The sequence below is a fragment of the Camelus ferus genome, chromosome 20 (genome assembly GCF_009834535.1).
Source record: "Camelus ferus isolate YT-003-E chromosome 20, BCGSAC_Cfer_1.0, whole genome shotgun sequence".
Classification (NCBI taxonomy): Eukaryota; Metazoa; Chordata; class Mammalia; order Artiodactyla; family Camelidae; genus Camelus; species Camelus ferus.
The window spans coordinates 9371587-9399176 of record NC_045715.1 but is presented as its reverse complement, the minus strand read 5'-3'; the positions used below and the strand labels follow the sequence as shown (position 1 = coordinate 9399176).

General features: G+C 41.7%; 1 protein-coding gene across 3 annotated transcripts; it reads left to right on the top strand.

The window, feature by feature from the left end:
- The first annotated feature begins 4877 nt into the window (after positions 1-4877).
- Positions 4878-27386, top strand: MCUR1 (mitochondrial calcium uniporter regulator 1). 3 transcript variants are annotated; one of them, XM_032462515.1, is made up of 10 exons: positions 4881-5419; positions 12058-12177; positions 15244-15347; positions 15835-15936; positions 16922-16963; positions 17788-17859; positions 21506-21559; positions 23179-23293; positions 24796-25023; positions 25364-27386. In XM_032462515.1, the coding sequence occupies exons 1-10, from the start codon at positions 5014-5016 to the stop codon at positions 25435-25437; spliced, it is 1317 nt and encodes a 438-aa protein (XP_032318406.1). In that variant the 5' UTR covers positions 4881-5013; the 3' UTR covers positions 25438-27386. The 3 variants fall into 3 exon arrangements, with proteins under 3 accessions (XP_032318407.1, XP_032318406.1, XP_032318408.1); XM_032462516.1 differs by lacking the exon at positions 15835-15936 and having other exon boundaries at positions 4878-5419; XM_032462517.1 differs by lacking the exons at positions 24796-25023; positions 25364-27386 and adding an exon at positions 24134-24211 and having other exon boundaries at positions 4884-5419.
- The last annotated feature ends 204 nt before the right edge of the window (positions 27387-27590 follow it).

The window sequence follows — 27590 nt, the reverse complement described above, 5'->3', positions numbered from 1 at the left end:
AAGTGCCCGGTGGGGCTCCTCAAAGTGCCATTCGCATTGGGTGCACCCGAGCCTCACAGATGTCTACACTGAACATTCTTACCCCTCAAGTTGTCCCTTTAAAGAATTTTAAAGGTGAAAGGGAGGCTAAAAGGTCCTTTGCAGCCTTAGGGAGTGAGGGAAAATAATCCCCAAGGTAAATCTCATGATCCCAACTCAGGGCACTCTGGCAGAGAGTGGCTGGTCTTCCCCCTCCTCCCTCACATTAAGCGGCAGTGGGTCCCGGTCTTCCGCCTTTTCTCAGTGTCCGCACACTCAGGGCCACCATGCACATGTGTTTAGGTTGTATATTTCATGAGATCACCACACGAGATTCGCACCCAAAATCTTTATTCTTTGGGTTTTTGGGGGTTTTTTTTGCATCTTTTATAATAACAAGGCTTCCCTGAGCCTGCCTCTGCCTATCTCTCGAGTCCTAATCTCTTTAGGCTCCAACTTGACCCGATGCTCCAGTCCCAACAAACTCCCCAGAGTTCTTTGAGTCATCTGTGTGGTCTTTCTGCCTCCAGGCCTTTGCACATGTTTTCTCTGCCTGTTACACCTTTCTTCCTCCTTGTTTCCCTCCCCAAATCTTTGTCACCTTTCAAAACAGAGCTCCAGTGTCACCTCCTTTGGGCAACTTTCCCTGATTCTTCAATCTGAGCCAAATACTGCCTCCTCTGTGTTTTTCTGCATAACACCCTATGACTATCTCTCTGGATGGGATACCAAACAGTGTGAGAAGTGTGTGTTCCTCCAGCGTCGAAGACAGTGACTGTGCCAATGTTGTTCAACTGTGTGGTCACAGTTTCACAGCAGCCATTCGGTAAGTGTTATGAAAGAAAAAAGCAGAGTCTCTCTTCCTTCCCTGGGGTCTTGGCTGGAAGTTAAATGCTTATGCCTGTGCCCACATCCTGCAGCTCTGGTTTCCCTGGGTCCCTGAAGTAGGGAAAGGATGCCACTTACATAGAAGCTGCCATTTCTGCCTTCCAAATTACACTAACTCCTTACCAGATGAAATAGGTTGGATCAACATCCATTCTCCACCTTTGCTTTACTTTTCTGTTGAGGCAGAGAAGGTAAATGCTTGAATTCCCTGGGAGAGCATCCATTCCTGAAATAAAAGGCAAGTCCTAGTTTGAAAAAGTCTTTGGCCCTTCATCTTTTGTATTCTTCTAGCCTGGAATGTGGTTGTGATACCTAGTGGTGCAGCAGCCATCTTGCGACCATGAACCCAACAAGACTGAGAATGAAACCACACAATGAGAAGAGCTGAGTAGAAAGACCAAAGGAGTCTGGATCCTTCATTCAAAGAGGTGATTAGGCAGGCTTACTGACCCTGGCTGATTAACAACGAGGGAAAGAAAGTGCCAGGCTATAAAAAACAGGTTTTTTTCTCTTATCCCACAGCTGGCTTCTTGGTTCCACATAGCCACACAAACAGCCACATTTTTCTGTCCCGCAGCTGGCATCTTAATTCCAAGGACATAGCCATACAAGACATTTTATGTCCCACAACTGCTGCATTGATCTCAAGGACATACTCCAGTATCTCTTTCTTTGTTCTCTTCCTCCTACCGAGATTTCTGTTTAAGGGTTGAGCTCCACGGGAGGAAAGAGCCCATAATTTGGCACCATCAGAATGATAATAACAATGGTACGGCCTTTCAATAAAAGATCCCATGGCCCAGTCAGGGCTGGAGCTGTCTCAACTAGCTACCGAGCTGACAGCTCCCCGCTCCAGTGTTTGTTTGTTTGTTTGTTTGTTTGTTTGTCTCTTCTCTCCCTGGGTAATAAAGCAGCTTCCTTTTTCACTTTGTCCCTTTGCCTCTGTTGAGAATTTGTTCTCAGTTGGTGAGCAAGAACCTACATATCTGGGGGTGGCAGGGTTGCCTGCATATTTGGTGAGCTTTCCAATTCAGGGGTCTCATTATCTGCTAACAAATGAGCAGGGCAGAGTAGGAAGACCGAAGGAGTCTGGGTCCTTCCTGGCTTTGCTGAACACCGAATCAGCCCCAGATTGCCATCTCCAATTGTATTCTATAAGTTAAATAAACTCCTAATTGTTTGAGCTACCACAGGTTAAGCTTTGTTATCTGCAACCAGGAGCATTTATAAAAGATACACTACATTACAACAGAGCTATAAATCGCTTATTAACTCAGATTCCTTGCACTGTTATATGGTATTAATAAACAAAATAGATACCATTTATTGATCACATACTATAGACCATGCATAGTAGTAAGTCTTGATCATTTATGATCTCATTTTAATTCTCACCTAAGAGGTAGATGGTATTATTATGCCAGAATTCTCTTTAATAATGGGATAATTCAGTGTGAGAGGAAAAGAAATTCATCTAAGGACACATAGTACATCTCAGTGGGGCACTCATGCTCTTAACCACTGTGATATTTTGCAAATACCAATAGCCATTCGATCTTTACTTTTGGAACGTAGACAGAATTCCAGAACAAAAGCCTGTCTGTTATCTGAGAACTATTAATACAACAGAGCTTGGCTCCTAATGAGACTTAACACTGTAAACAAAGCTGTCCCTCCATAAACAAGACTAGCATAACCAAATGAAATGATGTTACTGTAAAGAGCTCATGGAAATCTTGAGCAGTTTAACCTTTTGCAAAACCCCCAGAGGGACCCATCTGGTTTTGAAACGCAACGTTGCCTGGGCAGAATCTATATGGAAAATGTTTAGACCAAATACACGATGAAGTCTCAAGAAATTCTCGAGGTGCTTTCTTCTGGAAGAAAGAAGGCGGGTACGGGAGGAAGGTTGGTGGAAGGGAACACAGTGGGGGCAGGACTTGCTGAAAAAGAGAGAAACTCCCTCTAGTGGAGAATGGCGGGAAAACTTAATGGCGATGCCATTTGAAGTCGTTTCCCCTTTATATGAAATTCAAGAACAGACCAAACTAATCTTTGGTCACTGAAATTAGAAAATAGAGGTCTCTTGGAAAGGGGAGGGGTTATCTAAGAAACTGGAAAGGGGCACAAAGGAACTTTTTTGGAGCGATGAACATATTCTATGTCTTGTTTGGGTGCTGGTTACGTGCGGTATACAATTGTTGAAAATCATCAAATTGAAGTAAGAACTGTGAATGTTTATTATGTGCAAATTATACCTCAACCTCAAAAAATTACAAAGGGCTTTCATTAAATAAAGTTTGTGCCATAGCTTATTTAACCATTCCTCTAATATTGGACGTTAGTTTCTTCCATTTTTTTTCACAAGCATAAATTATGATACAATGAATATCTTTATGCATATATCAGGTTGATCCAAATGAAATTACAAGTCTTCAATATTTTGACCTATAAAAGTGACAAGTTCATATAGTCCAATCCTGTAGATTTTTAAGATTCTGGATTTATTCCTTTAGGTTAAGTTTTCAGAGGTAGTGACTTGAGCAAACTTTATGAACATAAAATGCTGTTGATACATATTGCTAAAATGCTTTACCTACCAGTTCTACAAATGTATAACTCCTACTAACCTTTTATGAAAATGTGTATTTGCACCTTAGAATTTTTTAAAATTTTTTGAAAGATATGCTTTTATCATTCAGTTTAAAAGTTCTGATTTCCCATGTGTCCTTTGACTCATAGGTTATTTAGAAGGATGTTTTTAAATTTCCAAATATTTGATTTATTCCCCTGACATTTTATTTCTAACTTGGCCAGAGTATATCTGATTTCAGTCTTTTGTAATTTATTATTTGTTTTATGGTCTCAGTGTATGATCTATCTTAGTGAATTAAGAAACATTCTAAAACATAACAGGGAACTTAGTATTTTTAATTCTTTATCTTTCAAAAGTCAGTTACATCACTTCCACAACCAGATGCCCTCTCTTCTCTCTTACCAGCACTTTGTAGCTCTCTTATGGCTTGTAACACATTTCTTCTTCGGCATGTATTGTACATATATGGGTGTATAAGAAAACAACTCCTAGAGAACAAGGACTTTTTTTGTATCTCATTTTTCCTTGTATCTCCTAGCCTGGTGCCTCGTACATTTCATTCAGTCATTCAAGGAACACTACTGAGTTCCCACAATGGACCAGTAACTGAGACAGGTGCAATAGGCATTCAAAAAGTTCACTGAACTGAACGCCACTAGTATCAGATACCCTTTTATACCAGTAGGTCTTATTTAACATTCAATTAAATCCCAGATTGAGACTTTCTCATTTTTATGTTGCACTAATCCGGAAACAAAAGCTCTAAAAGTTTAGCTTTAAATATGTTGACTATGTAAGCGCTGTCCCCTTGGTTCTATTAATAATTCCTTAAAATGTGCCCCAGGGGCCACACTGGGGGACTTCGGACTGTAATAGTAAAACCTACAGCAGCCCGGTGGTGCATGCACTTTTCTTGGGATTCTTAAGGGCGTCAGGGTAGTTAATGTCTTTATAAGGACATAGTGTAATGAATGTGCAAATCTTGAGGGCACCGAACTCATTCCAGTTCCAGGAAGGCCCGCAGCAATCTCTTGGTCCTCCAGATCTCTTACACGAGGAGGGCGGGGGCTACTGCGGGATGGGACTCCTCTCTTCGCGGACTCCGGATCCGCGGACCAGCCCCGCCTCCAGGAGCCCCGCCTCCAGGAGCCCCGCCTCCAGGAGCCCCGCCTCCAGGAGCCCCGCCTCCAGGAGCCCCGCCTCCAGGAGCCCCGCCTCCAGGAGCCCCGCCTCCAGGAGCCCCGCCTCCAGGAGCCCCGCCTCCGGGAGCCCCGCCTCCGGGAGCCCCGCCTCCGGGAGCCCCGCCTCCGGGAGCCCCGCCTCCGGGAGCCCCGCCTCCGGGAGCCCCGCCTCCGGGAGCCCCGCCTCCGGGAGCCCCGCCTCCAGGGGCCCCGCCCGGCAGGAAAGGGCGGGCTCGGCGCGCGGCCCAAGTTCACTCCTGCCGTCCGTGTCCGGCCGCAACTGCGCGTGACCGGCGTGAGCGCGTGCCCGGATCAGTGACCGCGTCGGGGATGGACTGCGGCTCCGTCGCGGGCGAGAGACCGAAGCGCTCGCCCGGGCGCCGACGGCTTCTGCTCTTCCTGGCCGCCGGCCGCGGCGGAAGCCCAGGCCGCCGCGGCGTCCCCGCACGCCGCCTCCTGCCCGCGCTCCCGGTGGGTCTGGGGGCGCTGAGCTCCCACGCCCCGGCCTCCCGCGGCGGCGCGTCACGTGCCTCCCCGCTGCTCCTCCTCCTGCTCGTGCCCTCCCCGCGCCTGGCCGCCGCCGCCCCGCGCAGGCTGCTGGCCGACTGGGAGCGCTCGTGCGCGGGGCGCTCGGCTGCCCCGGCCGGGCGCGGCGGCGGCGGCGCGTGGAGATGCCAGCCGGGCGCGCTCCCCCTGTCCCTCAGCCGGGCGGCCGCGCTCGCTTCCTCGAGGAGAGGTGAGGGCTGGACCGGGGCGGCGGGAGGGCGGGTCAGCCTAGGTCGCCGGGTTCTTCCCGGGCGTAGGGACAACGGTCTGTCTGGTCCCGCCCTTCTGGTCCGCGTTGGCCTGCCCTTGGTCAGCTGAGTGGATCCGAATTATTCGGAGTCCAGGCACCAGGTGTACGGCGCAGATTTTAATGGGATGCGGGAGGCGCCCACGCGCGGTGGTGGAGCTGCCGCGTGGCGCCCGCTGGCGGGTTTCTGTTTGTCCGGTGCACAACGTGTCGCGACCCGGGTGACGGGATGTGCAGGAGGCTTGCGGGTTTGAGAGTGGAAGCTATAAGAAATGGAAGGATTGTTGTACCATTTAATTTCAAACTCTCACAGGTTCATTAATTCATTCATTAAGCACTGGCACCTCATCCGTGCCTGGCACTTTTCTAGCTACTCGGAATGTATCAATCAAAATCTCTTCCTTGGAGCTTCATTCTGGCAGAGGAGATGAGGGTGTGTGTGTATAATTCATGCATACCTATATTATATATGTACATAATCTGATGAATGTGGGAAAAAATAGAGGGGGTAAGGGTTAGGAAGTAGTCTGGGTCTCCAGTTACTAATATAAATAGAGTCATCAAAATAGGTTTCACTGAGAAGGTGGCATTTGATTAAATACTTGAAGGAGGTGAGGACAGTCACGGCTGTGCATTAGGTTAGGAAAGTCTAAACAGGCTCAGTTTACTAGCCCCAAGTTGTTCATAAAAAAATCACTTTGGGTAATCTTTACTAATTAGCAAACCTGGCAAAAATATAACTTTGGTTAGTTTATACATATCCATTAATGGCTATCCGTAACCACACTGGCGGCTGTTTTAAAAATATTTTTCTCAAGGGCAATGCTTTGTAAGTGTTGTTTGCATCTAAAATTTAAGGGTACCTTTGGCTGGGGGAGAAACTGGCAGAGCAAAAGAGTAAAGATAGCCTTACATACGGAGGATGGGGAATAAGGAGTGAACTCTGCAGTGTCCTGCAGTAATTATGAGTCTTTATTTCTGTACTTTGTCTTTTGTTGCTCTTTTTTTTTTTTTTGACAAGCTGGTAACTTGTGATTTATTTTCCTCTCATAATTATATCAGCAAATGAGTGTTTTGTTCTTTTGTCGTCAGCCTTGTGACCTGTTTGGTGCCCAGGGTTCTCAGTAGAGCTCCTTAGACTTAAGGATGTGTATGGCTAGGAAGTTTGTGCTGGGTTGTCCTCCTCTGTCCACGGCTAACTTTGGGCTTCTTTTGTGTGTTTTAATATCCTTTTGATAGGCTGAAGTCCCCCCTCCAAGAAGAATTACATATTACACTTTAACATAGCTGAGTTTACTTGTTTCCTGGTTATTCGTGGGAATTCATAGTTCTTGGACCATAGTTACTGGTTGTCACAATAAAGGAGGAAGAGTGAGTCAGGGGTGCTCCGAAGGCCAGAGAACTGTGTCCTTGGGCACTGCCCTTTGATGGAAGGGAGATGGCTTTCACCTTCCATCTGCAGGGGTCGGAGGGCCAAGTAGCAGGTGGCTAGCCCTTTTCTCCACTTTTCAGGTAGCAGTATTTCTTTGAGATGCACTTGCGATTGAAAAAATTCCAGTTTTTGGAAAAGAAAAAAATCTGCAGTATCTAAATTAGAATTAGCTTTTGCTTAGAAAGTAAAAGTGATAGTTTTTTGGTTTGTGTGTGTATAAGGGGGGTGTTTTGTTTTAACTCACAAATGATTATTTTGCTATTAGAAAAAAAGGAATTTGGACCACTTTGGTGGGGGATGTTGATAATGGGAGAGGCTGTGCATTTGAGGGGCAGGGGAGATATGGGATATCTCTGTACCTTCCATTCAGTTTTGCTGTGAATATAAAACAGTTCTATTAAAATTTTTTAAAGAGAAAAAAAAAAGGAATTTGGGTTGCGAATAATCCCATCCCTTTCCACAAGCCAGTTCTAGACTCAAGTGTTTTTGAGCTCCCTGACCCATGGGACAGGCTGGCATGGTTCTGAGATGGGTGGGGTAACCTGTGAAGAGCCCCTTGGGAGATGCTTTCATTCATTCATTCATTCATTCATTCAGCCACCACTGTGTCTCAGGTCACCCACCACTGTGTCTCAGGCTAGGTCTGTTCTGTGTCAGGGTCTTTTCTCATGGAGGCTAATTTTTGTTCCAGGACTGGAGGTAAAGGGTGAAAAAAGAGGTACCAGATTTAAGTGAGCTCATTTGTGTGAAACGGGAAGACTGGAGTTGAAGAAGAGAAAGGAATTGATTTCAAATTTTCTTTCTAGGTAGTCTCATGATGCTGATCCTAGAGGCCATACCATTGAATTTCTTTTTTAAAAGTTATTTCTGGGCTGCAGTATGCCAGGCCCTCTGGCAGATGCTAACAAAAATGACAAAGACTGGCTGCTCTTGGGTAGCTTGGACTAATATACAGATATGAAAAATAGTGCTGTACTAGAGTTATGTGTCCTGGGCTGAGAACACAGATGAGGGAACAGTAAAGGCCACTCGCTGACCTGGGTGGAGGCAGCAGTGAGAACCTTACAGAATAGCACAGTGCCTGGCCCTGAACATAATGGGTGCTTACTTAGCACATTGTCACATTAGATGAAGATTTAAGGATGCTTAAAATTGGTCAGTTGAGAAAGTGGAGCAAGCCAGGTTTAAGAATGGAGTATCAAGGTGTGAAAGTGCAGGAAGCAGTAGCCTAAGTGGATAGAAAGAAAGCTGGAAGGGTTAAGTGGGCTGAATTAGGACAGGCTTTGCATGCCTTGCCAAGGGCCTTGTGCTGTAAGCTAGTGGCCCTTTGAGTCTGAGGGCCTTTTTTTTTTTTAACTGGCGACCACACACATACATACTGTAATTGTTGCAGTTTTTATTTTGTCGGTCTACAAACGATGCTGGTACAGAGTGGCTGTTGGATCTCTTAAGCTTACCTTGTTACTGTGCCCACAGTCACAGGCCCTTTCCAGGGTGCCAGTAATTTGGGAACCGCTGCTGTGGGCTCACAGAGACGCATCGTGTCACACTTCTGCTTACTTGCACTTTCCTTTGAGTGTTTAGGGGTGGAGGACTGAGACTAAGAGTTGATTAGCTAACGTATCTTTCTGGTCATTGAGGAGAGCCGCTGGGAACACCTTTGAACTTGGGGTTAGTAGATGGCGCTTCCCTCTTCTGCCACAACACCTGGCATCGTAGAAAAGTAGGGATAGAGATGTAGCAAGACTTCTGTATAGCTGTTTCTATTACGATTAAGTGAAGGGTTTTTATTTTATATTGTCCGTCTCTGTTTTTTCTTTTGAGTCAAAAATGTCTCTTTTGTAAGAGTAAGGAGCTATTATGTTTAAATGTCCTTTCCTGACAGAATTCCGTATTCGCATTGCAGTTGTTTCTTTTTTTTTTTTAAACTCTCTTTGTGGTTTGTGGACCATAAAAGCCAGGAAACCATTACTAAAGGAATAAAATACTTCAAGTGAGCCCTTTGACCAGTTTACACAATGGGTTGGATCTCTGGTTAGATGCACAGAAATTCATAGAAAAGGTAATACATAAATACTATTCTATTTCTACATAAATACAAAAAGCCTACATAAAGGTAGGCTTTTACAAAGACAGGGAAAGAAAACCACAGGCCAGTATCTCCTAGGAAAATACTAGCAAGAGCTCTGAGAGGGCTCGCTCTAAGTGCTCGGGAGGGCTGCAGGGTCCCAGGTAGACCCCCCGCGAAGAGATTTACACAGTGTTGCATCAGTGGGCATTCAGGGACGCAGCTCCATCCGAGACCCGCGACTGAAGGACCTTCAGAGCATAGGCTTGTACACGGGCACTGACACTCTGGCTGTACACACTTCTGTTTCTGTTCTTTCGCCCCCTGCTTCTTAAAGGGTCATTAAACATCAGATCAGATGGGAACTTAGATTCTGTGATGATCCTCAGATAAGGAAAACAGGTCAAGGAGGGGTTAATGATTTGCCCACCTTCACCCCTCCATGCCTTGCCAGTGTGACGACAAAATGGGAAAGGGAGAGGAAGAGTGACAGACTTTTTGGAGAAGGTCAGTGCTGACCAACTTTGCAGGGTGAACAGGGTTTGAACCAGCAGAGACACTGAAAGGCAAGGTGATGAGAAAAGGCTGGGAAGCTGTAATGTGCCAGGGAGTGGAGGTGAGCATCCAGGGCCTGGGATTTCTCTGCGGGGCCTTATCTCAGTTGACCTGCCTCTTCTGGTTTGGCCCCAGCAGATGGACCCTCCAGAGGTGGCCTCCTCCCTCCCTCCCTCCTGCCCCAAGGGCAAGTTGGCTGCAAAGGACACGCTAGATTCCCTTTGCACAGAGGGAATAGAAAAATAATGTGTTGGTTATAGAAATAGCATTGTACACCCTGACCAAGCAAACCGAATCCAGCAATACGTAAAAAAAGAGCATCCGCCGTGGCCAAACAGGATTTCGTCTCAGGAACAGCAGGTTCATTTAGCATCTGAAGATCAGTTCAGTGCATTGTGCCATATTAACAACATAAAGGACGGAAACCACATGATCATCTCAAAAAAAGAGGAAGAAGAAGAAGAAGAATTTGATAAAATTCCAAAAGACAAAGAAAAAGACTTTGATGAAATCCCACACCCCTTCGTGTTAAAAGACACTTGACAAATTTGGAACAGAAACAGCCATACCTGCTAAAAGGCGTCCAAAACACCCGCAGCTAACATTGTACTTGATGGTAAAAGACGAGGTGCTTGCGTCCCAAGGTCAGGAGCAAGGATGTCTGCTCTCACCGTTCCATACAATGCTGTGCTAGAAGTTCTAGCCAGGGCAGTTAGGCAAGAAAGTGAAAACTCATCCATGTTGTAAGAAGTAAATTATTACTGTTCACAGACGACATGACCTTGTACATAGAAAACTCTAAGGAATTCACTAAAAACTATGAAAGCTAGAAAACAAATGGAGCAAGATTACAGGATCCAAGATCAAGATACAAATTGTACAGAAACAAAAATTGGTTGTATTTCTGTGCACTAGCAGTGAACTAGCAGCCTAAAAAGTATAAAAAATAATTTCCTTTATAGTAGGGTCAAAAGGAATAAAATACTTAAATTTAACCAAAAAAAGTACAAAAGTTATACTCTGAAACCTACATAATTATTAAAGAAATTAAAGACCTAAATAAATGGAGAGACATCCCATGCATGTGGGTTGGAAGAGTTTAATATTGTTAAGGTAGCAGTACTTCCCCAAATTAACCTGTAGATTTAACACGACCTCTATCAAAGTTTCAAGTGGCTGCTTTGCAGAAATTGATAAACTGAGCCTAAATTCATATGGAAATGCAAGGGACTCAGAAGAGCCAGAACAATCTTGAAAAAGAACAGAGTTGGAGGGCTCACTTCCTGACGTCAGAACTTACTACAAAGCTACTGGTAATCAAGAAAATGGGGCGCCGGCCTGAGGACAGACGTAAGGAATAGGATGAAGAACTCGGAGATAAACCCTTGCATTTATGGTCAGTTGATTTTTTGATGAGAGTTACAAGACAATTTAAGGGAGAAGATGGTGCCAGGACAGCTAGACGTCCACGTGCAGAAGAGTGAAGTTGAAGCCCCATCTCACACCATAAACAAAAAGTAAATGGATTAAAGACCTAAAGGTAAGAGCTAAAACTGCAGAACTTAGGGGAGAAAACAAATGTAAATCTATGTGGACTTGAATTAGCCAATGGTTTCTTAGATACGACCCCAAAAGCACAAGGGACAAAAGATAATTTTTAAAATTAAAAAATTTTGTACTTCAGAAGGTGCCATCTAGAAGGCAGAAGCCAACCCACAGACTGAGAATATTTGCAAGTCAGATACACGATAAGGAATGTGTATCTAAAATATATAAAGAACTCTCAATTAGGTAATAAAAAGATGACCCTTTTTTTTTAAACGGGCAAAGGGTCTGAATGGATGTTTCTCCAAAGAAAACATACAGATGGTCAATAAGCACATGGTCAGCACCATTAGCCATAAAGGAAACTCAGAACAAAACACAGTGAGATCACTTTGCACCCACTAGGATAGTTATAATAAAAAAGACAGATACTGACAATGCTGAGCAGGTGGAGAAATTGGAACCCTCCTATGGTTAGTTCTTCAACTGATGACATGGTGAAAAAAAAATTGGTCTATACAACGAAATATGATTAGGCAATAAAAGGAAGTAAGGTATTGAGTACTACAAGGTGGGTGAACCTTGAAAATAACACTCTACGTGAAAGAAACCAATCACCGGAAAACACATACCCAAGGAGTCTGTTCACATGACGTGTTCCCAGTAGGCAAATTCGTAGAGACGGAGAAGAGGTAAGTGATTGCCTGGGGGAGTAAGGAGATTGGGGCGCGATCACTGGAGGGTGGAGGGTCCCTTTTGGATGATGAAAATGTTCTCAAGTTGATAGTGGGTTGGTTGCACAACTCTGTAATATACTGAAAACAATGGAAATATACATTTGCAATGGGTGAATTGTATGTGTGGGAGTTATATCTCAATAAAGCTGTTGTTTAAAAAAAAAAAAGACCAATTTTTGAGGTATACTTTACTATTTCCTGGTGCTGAGTTACTTTTGTTTACCAGATTGTCTTTTCACCCTAGAGCTGAGCCTCTGCGCTGGGAACCTGCAGCTGGAGAGCAAAAGGAAGGACTTTGCCTCTTCCGGGTGTAGGAAGCTCTACTTTGACACCCACGCCTTCGTGTGTTTACTCGAAGAAAATGGTAATCCTCTCTCAGTGCTGCAGAAAAACACTACAGATCATGACTTCTTATGACCTTATCTAATTTCTCACAGCCCTCTGACTTTTAAGTCTACAGATAATCTTTTGACCAGTCTCCATTTCTCAAGTCCTCATTTTTTGTTCAAGGACATTACTACCTCTTCAGTACAGTTGAGACTTTTCTCACATGTTTTCTCTTTGTCCAAGTGAAGTGTGTTTCTATAACATCACTCTGGAAGTATAGCATTATAGACAAAAATTTAGACACGAGTCAGCAGAACTCAAGAATGGTTCCTTTGACAACCGTCTGAGCATAAAAGTGATAGTTTTATTCCTGTGCCTCTTGTGTGCTTTTAAAATTTTTATGAAATTAATATGTTGCTTTGCAGTAGGTATGGGTGATTTCAACGTATTGTGGGTTTTTAAGAAAATATTCAGGCTAACATTTTCTCTTACTGCTTTTGAGTTAGTTGATGTAAAAGATTGCTCTGACATATGGCAGTTACTGAAAGTACACTTAATACATAGGTAGCATTCTCATAGTTAATCTTATCTAGACAAATACTCGTTATAAATTGAGTACACAGCATAATTCTCTCTCCTGTGACACGTATATTCTCCAAGTCAGAATCTCAGATATCATAGTTCATGCCTTTGAAATAACACCTGTGTTTGGACTTCACAGTTTTTCATCCAGTTGTGCGTGCTCATACCTGAAAAGCTGCCCCCCCTGTAGATGAGTTTTCCGTGCCCAGGACAAGGTGATTCTGTGCTTATGGGGTGGGGGTGGGGCAGAAGCTCTGGGTTCTGGCTCTGCCAGGTTCCAACTGCGGGGCCCCACAGTAACCTTTCTCCCTTCCCAAGTCCTGTTCCCTCCTTGGTAGCCTGGGCATAATAAGAATTTGAGCATTAGATAATGTACTAGAGTGCATGTTAGGAAAACCGTCACACACTCAATGATCATTTTTACAGCTGTTCTTCTCAAACTTGAAATAGTAGTCCTTTTTCACCAAACTTCTTTCAACTCAGAATTTAAAAAAAAAAAGTAGAAGTGAAAAGAGGGGCATCTAAAATTATCTTGATAAGCAGAAGTCTTTCTCCTTTTTCTTTTTTCTCTTTGCGCATGTGTGTGTGTGTTTGTGTGTGTGGTGGAGCTTGTGTTCTTGTATTCAAAGTAACCAGTTGTAAAAAGACATACTAGAGATAATGGGGGTGTTTCAACACACACAGGGCGTTGGATGATGTCAAGGGAGCATCGTTAATTTTGCTAAGTGTGACCACAGCAGGGTGGCAGCAGTGGATGCAAATCCTTTCTCTCATTGAGAGGTGGCATTTGTTCCCCCTCCCCCGCCTTTAAAAAAATTCATTATTTATTTTTGACAAATAAAAATTGCATATGTTTCATGTTTAAAATGTGATGTTTCGGTATATATAGTTCCTGCTTTTCTTGATTTCAAGCCATGACTCAGGAATATTTGCTTATTTCAAGACCAGTGATATGAGGACCCCACTGAAATGGAGGGCGTGACGGTGCTTACGCGAAGGATGGACGTCTAAGATGTGGGTCAGGATAAGGCCAGGGAAAACCCTCCAAGGAATGTTCCATCCTCTATCCTTTTTTTCTCCAGAGTTATGTCTCCTGATTCACAAAACTTCCTCTATGTCTGTAATCTCACCAGCACTGCTTCTGTCCTGTTCTCTCATTCCTACATAGGAGGTTTTCAGGCTTAACTTCTGCTTTTTCTTAGCCTTTCTCCTCCCATAGGTGGTTCTAAATTACAAGACTTTGGAGTTTATTTGTTTTATTATCAGCATAAGTTCTCTTTCAATCTCTTTTTCTTTGCTTCATAATTTCCAAAACTAATTATGTTTAATGATGAACTCTTATTAATAAGTTTTAAAAATTGTGAAAGGCATAGTAATTTTCAGAACATTAAGAGGACAGAAAAGAAACAAGAATCCCAGTACCCCAGACCTGAACAATGTTAATATTTTGGTGGGTGATTTTTTGGGCAATTTTTCTAGCTGTGCATGACCCACCTGTTGAAAATGAAAGGATTTTGAATAAATAAAGGAAGTAGAGCTTTGGAGATCTTTTTTTGTCTCCTTTAAATCTGTGTTTTTGTTTTTTAAAACTATAGTTCCGTGCTTAATCTCATCCAAATTGTATCAGTTATAACTTTATTTAAACAAGTGTACCATGAATTAATTACAAGAATCAGTAAATTCTGCTGAAGTTCTTACAGATGGAAGTATTTAATAGAAAGAATTACATTCCAGGGGCTTGGTGTTAAGCATTTTAATTAGAATTTACAATGTGAAATAAAGTTAGTATCTAAAGTTACTAAAAACAGTAGCACTGCTGAGTTGAATATATAATTCAATTCAGCAACATTTACTGAGTATCACAATATGTTTTCCAGTTTGGGCTCCTCTCAGTAGTGGTTGAGGAGGACTGGGGTAGGAAAATGAAAGAACTGATTTTGTCTTTTAACATTAAGTAAGTTACCGCCGAATTATTATTTATATAGCCAATACTTTGATTGATTTATGCCAGTTATGAAATAATTAAGCTTTCTCTTCTGAAGTAAATTTTTTTTTACTACCATATACATTTTAAGATTGTGGAATACCTAGGTAATACAGAAGAAGATAAGAATTACCCAGAATCTTGGTTAAATTACAAAAGCGATTCATTGTATCTGTAATTTTGAGTCTTGCTATTTTTCATTTCACCTTGCACTGCAGGCATCCTTTTGTCATTAGACATTCTCTGGAAACAGGGTTTTTGACAGCTAGGGAGGACGTCAGAGGCAGGCAGCCCAACCCCTCGTCTTACACGAGGAGGCAGACTCAGATGTGTCACATTTGTCCCAAGTGACAGACACATCACAGCCTGTGCCTTGACTCCTCACCCGCCTACGTCACTAGACTCTCCACCTGCCTCTGAATTCAGATGCCCACCTGCATGTATGAGTTTGTGTTTTCTTCCTTCCTATGAAGGCTTTTTTTTTTTTTTCCTGATAACTGGAGTCTCCTGAGTGATGGTCTTTGTGTGTTTGCCTAGGGTTTACTACTCAGCAAGCAGAAATCATCGTCTCTGCCTTGGTCAAGATCATGGAAGCCAACATGGACCTTGTCTACAAAGATATGGTCACCAAGATGCAGCAGGTAGCATTGCCGGGGCACTCGAGCAAGTTTAAAATCGGAAGATGGGATATTATTTGTGATGTATGTTTTTGGACAACATTCTATTGAAAAGCATATAGTAATTTTGAACCATACATCATAGGAAAATGATTCCAGAGGCATAAAGAAATATTTACTCAAAGCGAATTAGTCAGCTATTATAGAATGATCCCATTTGAAAACTGACTATTCTAGTCAACAACACTTGAATAAATGGAGATGTGTGTGGCCAGAATGATAGCTGTGTGTTCTCAAGCTGCTGGTCTGACTGCCACCCTATTATCTGTGATTCATCTGGTGCTGCTGCTGGACTTGAGTCCTTATTCTTGTCCTGTTTTGAAACCGGAGGACCTTGCAGAACCTCTTGTGCCCCCATTGTAGTTTGTCCTTAAGATGATACCAGGTGGAGATGGAAGGAGGTGGGCTTCTAGGCCTGGCTAGGCTATATGTTTTGTGTTTCTTTTCCCAGGAGATCACTCTTCAGCAAGTAATGTCTCAGATTGCTAATGTGAAAAAAGATATGATTATTTTGGAGAAGAGTGAATTTTCAGCCCTCAGATCAGAAAATGAGGTAAAACTGAAGAACCACTCACATTTACAAAATGCTTTACGTTAAGACATTGAGATGTAACACGCACACACAGACGTGCACAAGGAAGTGTACATCTGGGTGCATTTGCACAGAGTAGGCTGTCAGTCAGATCAAGAAGCAGAACGTTGCCAACACCCCGGAAAAGCTCCGCTCACGCCCCCTTGTGGTCACTCCTCCCACGGCGGACACCACTCTCCCGGCTTACGCCGCCATTGACTAGCCCTGCTGTTCCAGAGCTTCATCTGATGGAATCACATAGTGTGTCTTGCGTAATAGACCATTCTTTTTCATTGTTGATAATATTATAGGAATATGCCATACTATTCTATTGTGGCATATATTAGAGTTGTTTCCAGTTTGGAGTTATTATGAACAAGTACTGCTGTAAAATATCCCTTAGTTTCTTAAGTGGGGCGTATGGAATCAGTATTTAAGTGCTGCCTGCGTCTTCCTTTTATTTTTAGTCCTATTTAAATGAAGGATGTTTATTTATTACCTATTGATCTTACTCTTACAAGAAACTTTTTAGAAGAAGATTCCTTCTTTTGCTAGCAGAAGGTGAAGTTTGAAACTGTCAAAGTTGTCTTGAAGTCAGCTGTTTGAGGGCAGAATTTAAAAAAATATTGAAGGAAGTATTAAAACAGGGCCTCTGAAGGCAAATGAGTATGTTGAAAAAAAAAAAAACCCAGCTGGGTTACTAATTTTGTGTGGCCTTCAGGATGAATTAAAACATATCTCAAGACACATCCATGATTGTACTACCACCTTGGCACGACGAAAAATCATTTTTGCCACTGAGACTGTTCAGTTAATGTGTTCTGAACGTGGCCAAGTTCATTCATGTCATGAGGGAAGAACTTGAACCTGTGCATAAATGTATGTTCTGATATTTCTTACCAAGCTTTATGTTTTTCTTCTATCCTTCAAAACATCCTTGACTGACTTCTTTTTAATGTGTTTTTAGAAAATCAAACTTGAACTACATCGGTTAAAACAACAAGTAACGGTAAGATTCTCGGTCCTGTTTGCTTGCTTGTTTGTAGTCACATTAGCTTAGTGATAAATATAATGTTAGAAATACTTTATATGTTCCTAAAAACTTAATTCTGTTTTAAATATTTGTGTGCTGTATCTCAAAAGTACACATTGGAGGATTTAACTTAAGAACACAACTAGTCAATAAATTACTGATGTCTGTAATGAAATTCATTAAGAAAACTATGATCTAGGAGAAATGAAGACATTTTAAAATAGAAAATCTTCAACAACAGCCACATGGAACTTTTAGATTCTCTTAGGAGAGTCTGTCTTTAGAGAATTACATGTGGTTTTATAAGGCTGACTGTGACAGCTGTTTGATTTTTCTTTTTCTTAAGTGGAAAGGACATTGATGTTAAAGAAGAAAAGATCTTGACAGATGTCAGAAGGAAGGCGTTTTTTAAACGAGAATTTAACATTTTACTTCTTTGAATCTATCTCAGCTTTTCAAAGTTGTCCAGAGAACAGCTTGATTCATAAATTCCACAAGGCGATTCTGTTGGGAATCTTGAGGTTATAAATAACAATAACCCACTCTGGATTGACTCAAACATGAAAGGGGATAATTTGTATGTATAACTGGGAAATCCCAAGACAGGGCCGACTTCACGCATGGCTTGACCAGAGTCTCCTGGCCTCATTAGTTCCTCATCCCAGTTCTCTGCCCACCCTGGCCCTGCCGCTTGGGTGGGAGCAGGAGAGGCAGCAGGCCCAGGCTCACATCCTCAAAGAGTATCCATTTCTTACTTTGGATTTCTTTCTTTCTTTCTTTGTCGTTTGCCCTCCTACTAGGATGAAGTGGTCAAAGTCCGAACAGATACCAAATTAGACTTCAGTCTAGAAAAGAGCAGAGTGAAAGAATTGGTATGTTCCTTTATTAAAACCAGAGTATGGGTTCATTTCTTTGCAAGGTGAAACACTTGGTCAAGTCTAAGTTTACATAAGTATTGTTAAGTATTTACCTGCATATCATTGTTAAACACAGTTTTTTTCCTTATTCTGATTATATCTTGGATTAGGGCTGAAATTTGATGCTTTCAGAAGTAACGTTAAAATTAAAATCGTGGTCAAATCAAATTTGAATCTCTTTTGTTTGTTTCAGAGATACTACATTGTGGGTCCTTTAGACATGAATAAAGAAGTTAAATTCAAGCTTGATCTATTTAACTTTGACTTAAACCTCCGCAGGCCCTGATTTTACAAAAGTTGGTTATCTGACTCGAATAATGTTAAATTATTGATATTACATAATATTAAATGAAATGCTACATTGAAAATTCAAGATTTAAATTATTGCCACATAGTCTTTTTTTTTTTAATAGAGAAGCTTAATGACTTATTGTGTTGTTTTGAAATGCAAATTCTGAATGATTCTTTAAGTTATGTTAAATTGAAATTTTCAGTTAGGAAAAGTAGTGCTGTACATTTATTGCCAAAAAGTTATCACAAATTGTGGGTTGTGAATAAACTATATATTTATTTTATATACACATATATATATAAAATATATATATAACGTGAGTACAGCAGCTTGTAGGATCATGCCTGGGGCCTGAGAAAACTGAAAAGAGCAGCCTTGCTGCCCTTTGAAATGCCCGTTTATATGCATTTCAAAGGTAATGCATATAAATACAATTCTGTTTCCTCAGAGCTCTCACATTAACACTCCTTTTCTAAAATTTTTCTAATTTTACTGAGACGCGATTGATACATAACATTATATTTCAGGTGTGTAACACAATGACTCCATATTTGTATATATTGCAAAATGATCATCACAGTAAGTCCATCACCACGCATAAGTTACAAAACTTTTTTTTCTCCTGATGAGAACTTTTAAGCCCTACTGTCTTAGCAAATTTCAGCTCTACAGTACAGTAGTATTAACCCTAGTCACCGTGCTGTACATTTCTTCTCTAGAACAGAGCTATTTTATAACTGAAAGTTAGTACTTTTTTGACCCCCTTCACTCATTTCACCCACTGCCTACCTCCCCCCCCACCCCCGCCCCCGGCAACCACTAACCTGTTCTCTGTATCTGTGAGCTCGGGCTTTTTGTTTGTTTTTTTAGGTTCCAAGTATGAGTAAGATCGTGTGGTATGTGTCTTTCACTGTATGACTTACTTCACTTAGCATAACGCCCTCAGGGTCCATCCATGTTGTTGCAAATGGCAAGATCTCTTTTTTATTTTATGGCTGAGTCATACTCCATGGCCTTTATATACACCACATTTTCTCCATTCATCCATTGATGGAAACTTAGGTTCCCCCCCACCCCCGTCTTGGCTACTGTAAATAGTGCTGCAGTGAACGTGAACATCCAGGTAAGTTGGATGTTTTGTATGTGTTGGATTGCCTCTAGTGACTTTTAACCCATCTGTCATACTCAGTAGTTTTGGAAGAGAAATGAAATGATAAATTTACACACAGTAGTTTAAATTGCCAAGGGGTGTTTGATAGGCAGAAATTAAATTAGAATTATCTGGTTTGGAATTTTACGGGCCACTATTTGGGCTGTATTTGAATTTGATAATATTAGTTAGATACCTTCTTTATTCTCAGCATAATGAGAAATGGGGCGTATATAGCATTTTTTGCTAACAGAGAACTAGATGCACATGCAGAAATAGTGTTCACAGTTGTTCATTGTCTCCTCGTTTTTCACAATTTACTTTTAACCAAAATGTGCTGCAGTGATAAATGGAGCTAATACTAAAATTCAAACAAGTACTGAACTGTATTTCAGAACTACCTCTGGATTTCATGAGTTAAGCTGAGCTTTGTTATGCAAAATATTTATTATGTCCTTGTTTTTCTAGTCTTTCCAGTCTTGAAATACAATCATGATCACTAGCATATGACTAGTATCTACAAGAGGAAAAATTCTTTTGGTTACCTTTTCCCTAAGGGTTGTGCGCTTAGCGAAAACTCTGAATTCACTTCATTTAGGAAGATGCCTGTAGTTAACCAAGCTGGGAAGAACTGTACCTAGGAGATTGGGAAATATGAGATGGGAAGGTGGATTAAAACCAGTGAATTTATGTGATTTGCTAAGCTAGCGGAGAAGTCATCCTTGGTAATCCTAAATTCAGATTACTCTGACGTGCAGGACAGTGTATTATTATGCAGCTAGCATGAATTTAACATGCATTGTTGAAAATGAGTTATTTAACTCTCTCGTTCCCTTGTTTAATAGGTATAGTACTGTTTCAACAAAATTAACTGTGGTGATATTTACAGCCAGCTTCAAAAGCAGTATGGCCTAGAAACTGCTTTGGGGTGCAGGGAGGTAGGGCCACATAGATGTTATTTTTAAAAATCATCACAATGTCAAGATTGAGGCCTTTCTTTTCTCCTGCAGCTGAGTCAATATTGCCTTAGTGAACACTGGTTTAAAGGGGTGCGGAGAATCCCATTCCACCCCGCCCTCTGGTGGTTATCTGGTGCAGAGCTCTCTGAAACCCTGACATTTAAAAACCTGGAGATGAGCATTCTTGGGTCCTGGGACTAGCTCTTGGTTTGGGGTTTGGGGATTTTTTTCCTTTTTTACTTCTAAGCAATGCTGTTTTAATACTGTGTCCTCCTGATAGTCCCAGAGGAACATTATATAGCTAGAAAGTTTCTAGATACTTCAAGGCATTAATTTTTCCCCATAACAATATTAATTGATTGAAGAATTTTTAATTCCTCACTTAAATTATAGATTTTAATTCGCTCAATTAAATCTTAACGCTCACTACTAAGGAGACGCGTCTGCTTCTCATCCCAGCGTCAACAAAATTGCACAGAAATCTTTTCACAGACATTAATGGCCAAAGGCAAGATACTGTTTTAATTCTGGGTGGAACTAGTCAGTTCCATTAGTAACACTGGATTGTGACAACCCTCACATGGGTTTGTGTTTTTTGGTTTGTTTTGCTTTTAATTAAAACCAGCATGTGATGGTTTAGTATATTTCCCGTATCTGTGTATATTTACATAGTGTTTTATAATCACAAGGCAAAATTTATGTCACAGAATAGTATTCCTTGCAACTGTTTTTCTCCCAACTTTGTATCTTTTCTGTCTTTTGTCTAAGCCTCAAATATTGACGAGTTTTGTTTGTAGTAATGATGGGATAACTCCTAGATTGAACTGTTCCCTGCTTTTTCCAACCCTCTCAAAGCCGAAAAGCCATGACTCAGCATCCATCTAAATTGGTCCCTGGGAACGCTGTTAAAATAGTGGGAGGGACCTGGAGACACCACAGCAAAGAGCTGAAAAGAGAAAACAAGGAGAGAGAGAGGCGGAGGATGGCCAAGGGGAATCCAGATGTTGGAGTGATGAGTATCAATAAGAAAGCTCAAAAAACAGGTCTAAAGGAGAAGGCAGTAGGCTGCTTCATTAGGGGTGGCTTCTCATACTACATACTCTTGAAAGTACTGAGCCCAGCGTACTTACAGCACCAGAGGAGGAGGAGAGAGAGAATGGAATAAATCAGAATCTGACCTGTGTTCCATGTTTGTTTCAGTTTTCATTAAATGAAAGGAAGCTCCTGGAAATAAAAACAGAGATGGTGTCCTTGGTAAGACATGAGACTGACTTTTCTTGTTCATTTTATTCATCTTTGCTTCACCCCTGCCTGGTTACTGCTGTTTGTAATGCTGTGTCGTAGGAAAATACGTGCAGGTTTAGTGTCATAGGATTTTGTTTAATTGTGCCAAAATATCCATAAAAATGACCGTCGTAACCGTTTTGAAGTGAACGGTTTAGTGTCATTAAGGACATTCACACTGTCATGCTGCCATCCCCACCATCCAACCACAGAACGCTTTTAATCTTGCAGAACCGAAACTCTGCCCGTTAAGCACAAACTCATTTCTTCCTCCCCGGGCTACCACCATCTACCTTCTGTCTCTGAGTCTGACTATTCTAGGTAGTTCATCTAAGTGGAATCATGCAGTGTTTATCCTTTTGTGTCTGGCTTATTTCACTTAGTGTAATGCCCTCAAGTTTCGTCCATGTTGTAGCTTGTCTCAGAACTTCCTTCTTAAGGCTGCCTAATATTCCATTGGATGGATATACATTTTGATTATCTAAGGGGTTGCTCCCCTTGTGGCCATTGTGAATAATGCTATGAACATGGGCAAATATAATCTGCTGGAGTCCCTGTTTTCAAATCTTTTGGGTATATATACCCAGAAGTGGAATATCATAGGATTTTTTTTTGTACTTAATGAAATACTTAGTTATCTTAGTGAAAGTTTAAGCCTTGGTCATTGAGGAATAATAAGGAATGGAGCTTTTTTTTTTAATTATATTTTTTAACTTAACGGCATGCATTACTTCTTTTCCATCCTGTATTACCTGGGACCTCTGAAACTGGCAAGAGTCTTCCATGAGAGAATACTGAACTATTCCTCTGGAATATTTCACTCATCCAGGCATTTATTTCCTTATTCGTTACCTGAATTGTTCACCACAGGGAGCTATTTACCTTGCCCTGGGATTTTTGGTGAAGTATTTCCAGTGCTTTTATGCATTAATGAAATATTACAGACACTTTATAACATCACCTGAACTCTCCACCCTTTGGGAGTTAATTATGTATCTGGTTTAACTGTATTTCATCTGGGAAAGAACACATACAGGCTCTCAGTAGAGCCAAGCCTCGTAATAATAATAAAAACACTTGGCATTTGAACTGTGAAAGAGGAAAACCTTTGAAGAATGTGAACAGAAATAGTGTCAAGGCAAGCACCACACAAGATTGTGTTCATTTTTTTAAGAAAGCATTTTTTGTGTACCTTTCACTGAGAGGAGGTCAGAAGGGTGAGGCATATTCATTGCCACTGAGAACAGACGAGCCTCGTAACCTTAACCTAAGCAGCAGAGCGGTCTGTAACTGACAGAAGCCTTCTCCCGTAGGTTAGCGCACTTGATTCTCGAAACAGCCTATGTGAAGGCAGGCCTGGCGGTATTTTTCCCTTGTTTCCAGCAGAAGGAAACAGGCCTAGAGACATTTGAGGCCCTGACCAATGCAACACAGAATCAGGCTAGTAGAATTCAGACTAAAGCCCGGGTCTCCTTAGTCCCACCCCAGGCGTCCCTTGACTGCACCCTGACGGGAAGGGGCTCCGGGACTGACAGCTCGGGGGATGTATCCGAAGTGGCCTAATGCCATGACTCTCTCTGTTTTAAAAGCACGCCCAGCAGGATCGGGCCATCACGCAGACAGACCGGAAGATAGACACCGAGGTCGCTGGCCTCAAAACCATGCTTGAGTCGCACAAGCTTGATAATATTAAATATTTAGCAGGTAAGCCGCTTGGTGCCTAGGTAGTTACAGCAAGCTGAAAGTGAAGTACACGTATAAATGAAGTCAGAGACAGATACTGCATTTCATTGATTCTAACACTTTTTCATATTTTAGCATCTTTGAAATTGGAAGGCGTCTTAATTTCCAGTAGGTGATGAATCATAATTGGCATTTGTTTCTCTCTTAGTAGTAAATAAAACGAGGTACTTTACAATCGATTGAATCTTTATTTGATAAGATGCTATCATTGAACTGTAGTTATCTGGAATTGTTTTTAGTGTCGTTCAAGTCGGGATATTCTACAGATGGAATGAAAGGCTGCTGCATTGTGCTCTCTCTGCTTCGACTGGTGGCCCTCCGTTTAAGGAGTTACTTTACTTTTGCAATTATTGAGCCAAAAGAGGAAATGAAGATTCATGTACCCCCCAAAAAAATTTACTTAGCCATGACTTGCACTCAAATCTAACATTTTGAATTAATCAGTATTTTGACGTATAATAGTATTTAGAAGTGAATTTTGCGCAGGAAGTTAAAGAGTGTCTCTATGTAGTATAGATGCATGTACTCTGTGCCCACAGAATTTTTGTGATTCTGCATTTCTGTTGAAAATTTTTCTTGGATATTGGATCCATTTGTACTTTGAAGATGATGATTTCAAGGCGTGGGGTTTTTAATAGGCAGGTGTTTCATGGAATGTTTCACTCCAGTGAGCAAGCTCAGTTTCTTGGGTTTGGTTTTACTTTCTTGGTGGATAAGTGTCTGTTTTCTTAATAAAAAGATGTCCCCCAGAGTAACTATTAATAGAAATAATAATATGCACAATTGTTTGTTTTCTTGCAGGATCTATATTTACGTGCCTAACAGTAGCTCTGGGATTTTATCGCCTGTGGATATAATAAAGTGTCTATTTAAAGAGAACTCTATTGTTTGGCCTTAAGAATACCAGACTGCTGCGCTTTTCTTTTCTCATTTCCAATTTTAATGCTGATTTTTAATTTAATGCATATTATTTATTTTATGCAAATTATGGACATGTAACCAAGGCAAAGAAGTGAGAGATTTGTAATTGCTCCTTTCGTCTTTTCCGTTTAGTTGACTTTGTAACTCTGAGTGGTGGTGGGCAAAGCATGGAAGACTCCACTTAGCTGGACCAGTGAACTTGGTCTAACCCGTGGGACATACCAACACTCAGTATTTGTATTAACTCTACAATTTCAAATCTTTTCGTCACATCGAGGATTTGGGGTCTCCATTTCAAAGGCACGATAGCTTTTCTGAGTGCTGAAGAATCATTGAAACGCAGTCAGAAGCACCAAATCCTCGCTCCCTGTTGACCCAGTCCCTGGGGTCAGGCAGTCCCTGTGTCAGAGGTTGTGTTTCAAGTCCAGTTGGTTCGTATCCTCGTGATACAGCTGTACTTCACACCCGCAGGAGATTTTTTTCTTTTAATTTCCATTGTCTTAGTAAGTTGTTGTTCTGTTTCTTTTTTATGTGCCTTCCAGCTGGAGAACCTTGTATTACAGTGGGGCCTCCCTTCTTAAAGTGCTTGGTTTCCCTCCCTCCTGCTCCCTGGGCCCCTCTCCCTCTCCCTCTTGATTTGAGAGCTGCTGTAACGGCCCAGTTGAGGCATTACTTCCCTGGACACCTTGCTCATCCTCGGCGTGGAAGTCTGCTTCAGTGTGCGGGACAGTGTCCACTTCCTTCTGGTCTTCATCAGCCTTTTTCACAAGGTTTGCCTTCTGTAGCGACATCTAGACACTTAGATGGTGCGTGCACTTTTTAGAAATGTCTTTCATGAATATGCCTTTGCCCATTACAAGCTCAGGTCATAGGTTTTGAAAATTAGAGAACGGTCATGCCAGGTGTCATCCTAATCTAGCTTGCTTTCTTTGGTTGTTAAAGACATTCTCATACTGACCTTACCTCTATATTTAAAACAAGTAAATTCCTAGATTTTACAACCGGGGGTATTTGGGAGACGCACCTTCTCATCTTAGTTGAATGACGTGCACTTAGAGCAAATAAACATTTGAGAAACCATGACGCTGACGAGCACCTTTCTTTCTCCGGGTACACACACGTGTGCACGTGATCTGGTCCAGTGTAGGAACCACAGAGACTTCTTGATCAAACTGGTACAATGAAGTACCCATCATCACTGTTCTGTCCACACTGGCAAAAATTACCTTCTGTCCTCTGGATGTAATCTAAACCTTGGAAAGTGTAATTCTTTGCCTTGTTTGACAACGTTTGTGTAGCACAGAGTCTGAGCTGCAGATAAATAAGAAAATCAAATATTTTGACATTAGTGATACCAGTTTCAAACTAAATAATTACTCTTTTTTTCAAATAGATCCAAAATTATCTTAACTGCCTCATGAAGAATATATCATTTTATCAATATATCCTTCCCCTTTCAGAGAAGAATCCCCAGGAAATAACTGTACATTTAACAATTGCCTTAATAGTTTTAAAGAGTTAAGTAAATGACATCCCGTTAAGACCACCTTTGCAACATAACTTGGGTTAGTAGGAGCCTGGAGAAGGAGCCTGGAGCACAGACACTACTCCAAAACAAAGAATCCCCAAGAAGAAAAGTACTGTAGGCAGTTCTGTTCCAAAGCAAATACTAGTTTTTATAGATTAAAAACAGAAAGCGAAGTGACCTTTTAACCTGATAAAATATTTTTAAATAACATTCGGCTGGGTGACGTTCTGTCGTCTGCCAAAAGTACTCCGCATGGCATTCGCACTGATGGTGGCGGGCTGCATCCGTCTGTCCCTTCCTTTGGGCCACTGATTCTGCTGTGGAGTTCCCTGCAGTACAGAACAGCCCCCCTCCTCCCCACCGTGGGAGCCAGGAACCCTCCTTTTGGTGGAGTGGATTGTGTGCATATTTGGAGGCTAGGAGGAATCGGGACCAGGTTTATTGAGTCAAATGTGTTCGAAAAGCATAGAAGCCAAAAATACAGGTCCGTGAGCAGCGTGAGCCTGCTGGGGCTGAGCTCGTCCGGCTTAGAAGCATGCAGGTCCCGTTAGGAAATTCGGCACGGGCACTCAGAAGGGCGAAGATAACCTGGCAGAACTTTCTGATGGCCTTTGTCTAGCACATGGGAAATTAGCTTTTTGGCCCTGAAAAGCACCTCTAGGCAGAGGTGCCCAAAGCAGGATGTCATGTGGACCGAATCTGTTTTCTCTTGGTGCATGTCGCTCAGTTCTTAGACGCTTCCTCTGCATCCTCCTTTCTTTTCTCCCCTCCCCTGCTCTTTCTCTTTCTTTAAGAGCCTAACCTCCAACTCCACTCCTTCTCTGCTCCATTAACAAGCCAAGTCCGTTTGTGCGTACAGTTCTTTACCGGAAACGTGAGTTTTGATTCCTGGGCTGGCCTTAGTCTTCAGCTGGTTTCCAGCTTAGATTCTAACAAAACTGAATCCCAACGTGTTCGTCTTTTCCCTTAAGTATGCGAGTACCTCAGGTGAGAAGTCACAAATTCAGGAAGAAAGGCTCGACTCAAACCAGAAATCTGACTGGAATTTGTCTCTGGACTCTAAAAACTAAAATCCCGAGCCTGGTGTCCATGCACCTGCCGGGGTCGCGTCCGGCTCAGCTGTGCCCTTCCCTTTGCTGCCTGCGTAGTGACAACCCCCCCTCCCCGCCCACCTGCTTTGACTAGCTGTGTCAGGCTGGCGAGCTCCTCTTCCTCCACCCTGATGTGCTCTGTTCTAAGAATTTTGGCGTCATTTCTGAATAAACGTCACATAGATGGTACCATGGAACCCACACCTAGAAAACTGGCTCTTAACATATGTTTATCAAATGTGTTGTGACTTTTCTGACACTAAAGCAAAAACATGTTAATCAGGGATAATTTATTCTTTATATAAAATGTTTGAGAATGTTTAGTCGTTTATTGGAGTTTCACTCGGAAAATGTCAATCTTTCTGCAGATTTATAACGTATTTGTAACTCGGAGTATAACCCAGGTCACTTCTTAACCCTTTCATTACTTAAGCAAGTACTCAGTTACATTTTACTGTATAAGAGTGGGCGTGAGATTTTTATTATCTAAAATAAAATATTTAATTCTATGTGATCAATATTCTTTTCTGTTTGTTCAAATTGAATGTGGAAAAATAAGCTTCTGTCTACACTACATTTCAACTGTTATTCCCTCCAATTGTTTATGATAATAACACTGGTATATTATTTAAAAAATCTAATGCCCAAAAATGGATTTACATAGAAGATATATTTGAAAGTGATTATTTGACTTACGAAATAAATGTTTATTATTCAA

What these genes read in the sequence shown, in the direction of transcription:
- MCUR1 (XM_032462515.1), top strand. Translation starts at nt 5,014, where the DNA reads ATGGACTGCGGCTCCGTCGCGGGCGAGAGACCGAAGCGCTCGCCCGGG. An exon ending in GGTTAAAACAACAAGTAACG is followed by an intron (nt 16,964 to 17,787) that starts GTAAGATTCTCG and finishes CCCTCCTACTAG; the next exon opens with GATGAAGTGGTCAAAGTCCG. An exon ending in AGAGCAGAGTGAAAGAATTG is followed by an intron (nt 17,860 to 21,505) that starts GTATGTTCCTTT and finishes TGTTTGTTTCAG; the next exon opens with TTTTCATTAAATGAAAGGAA.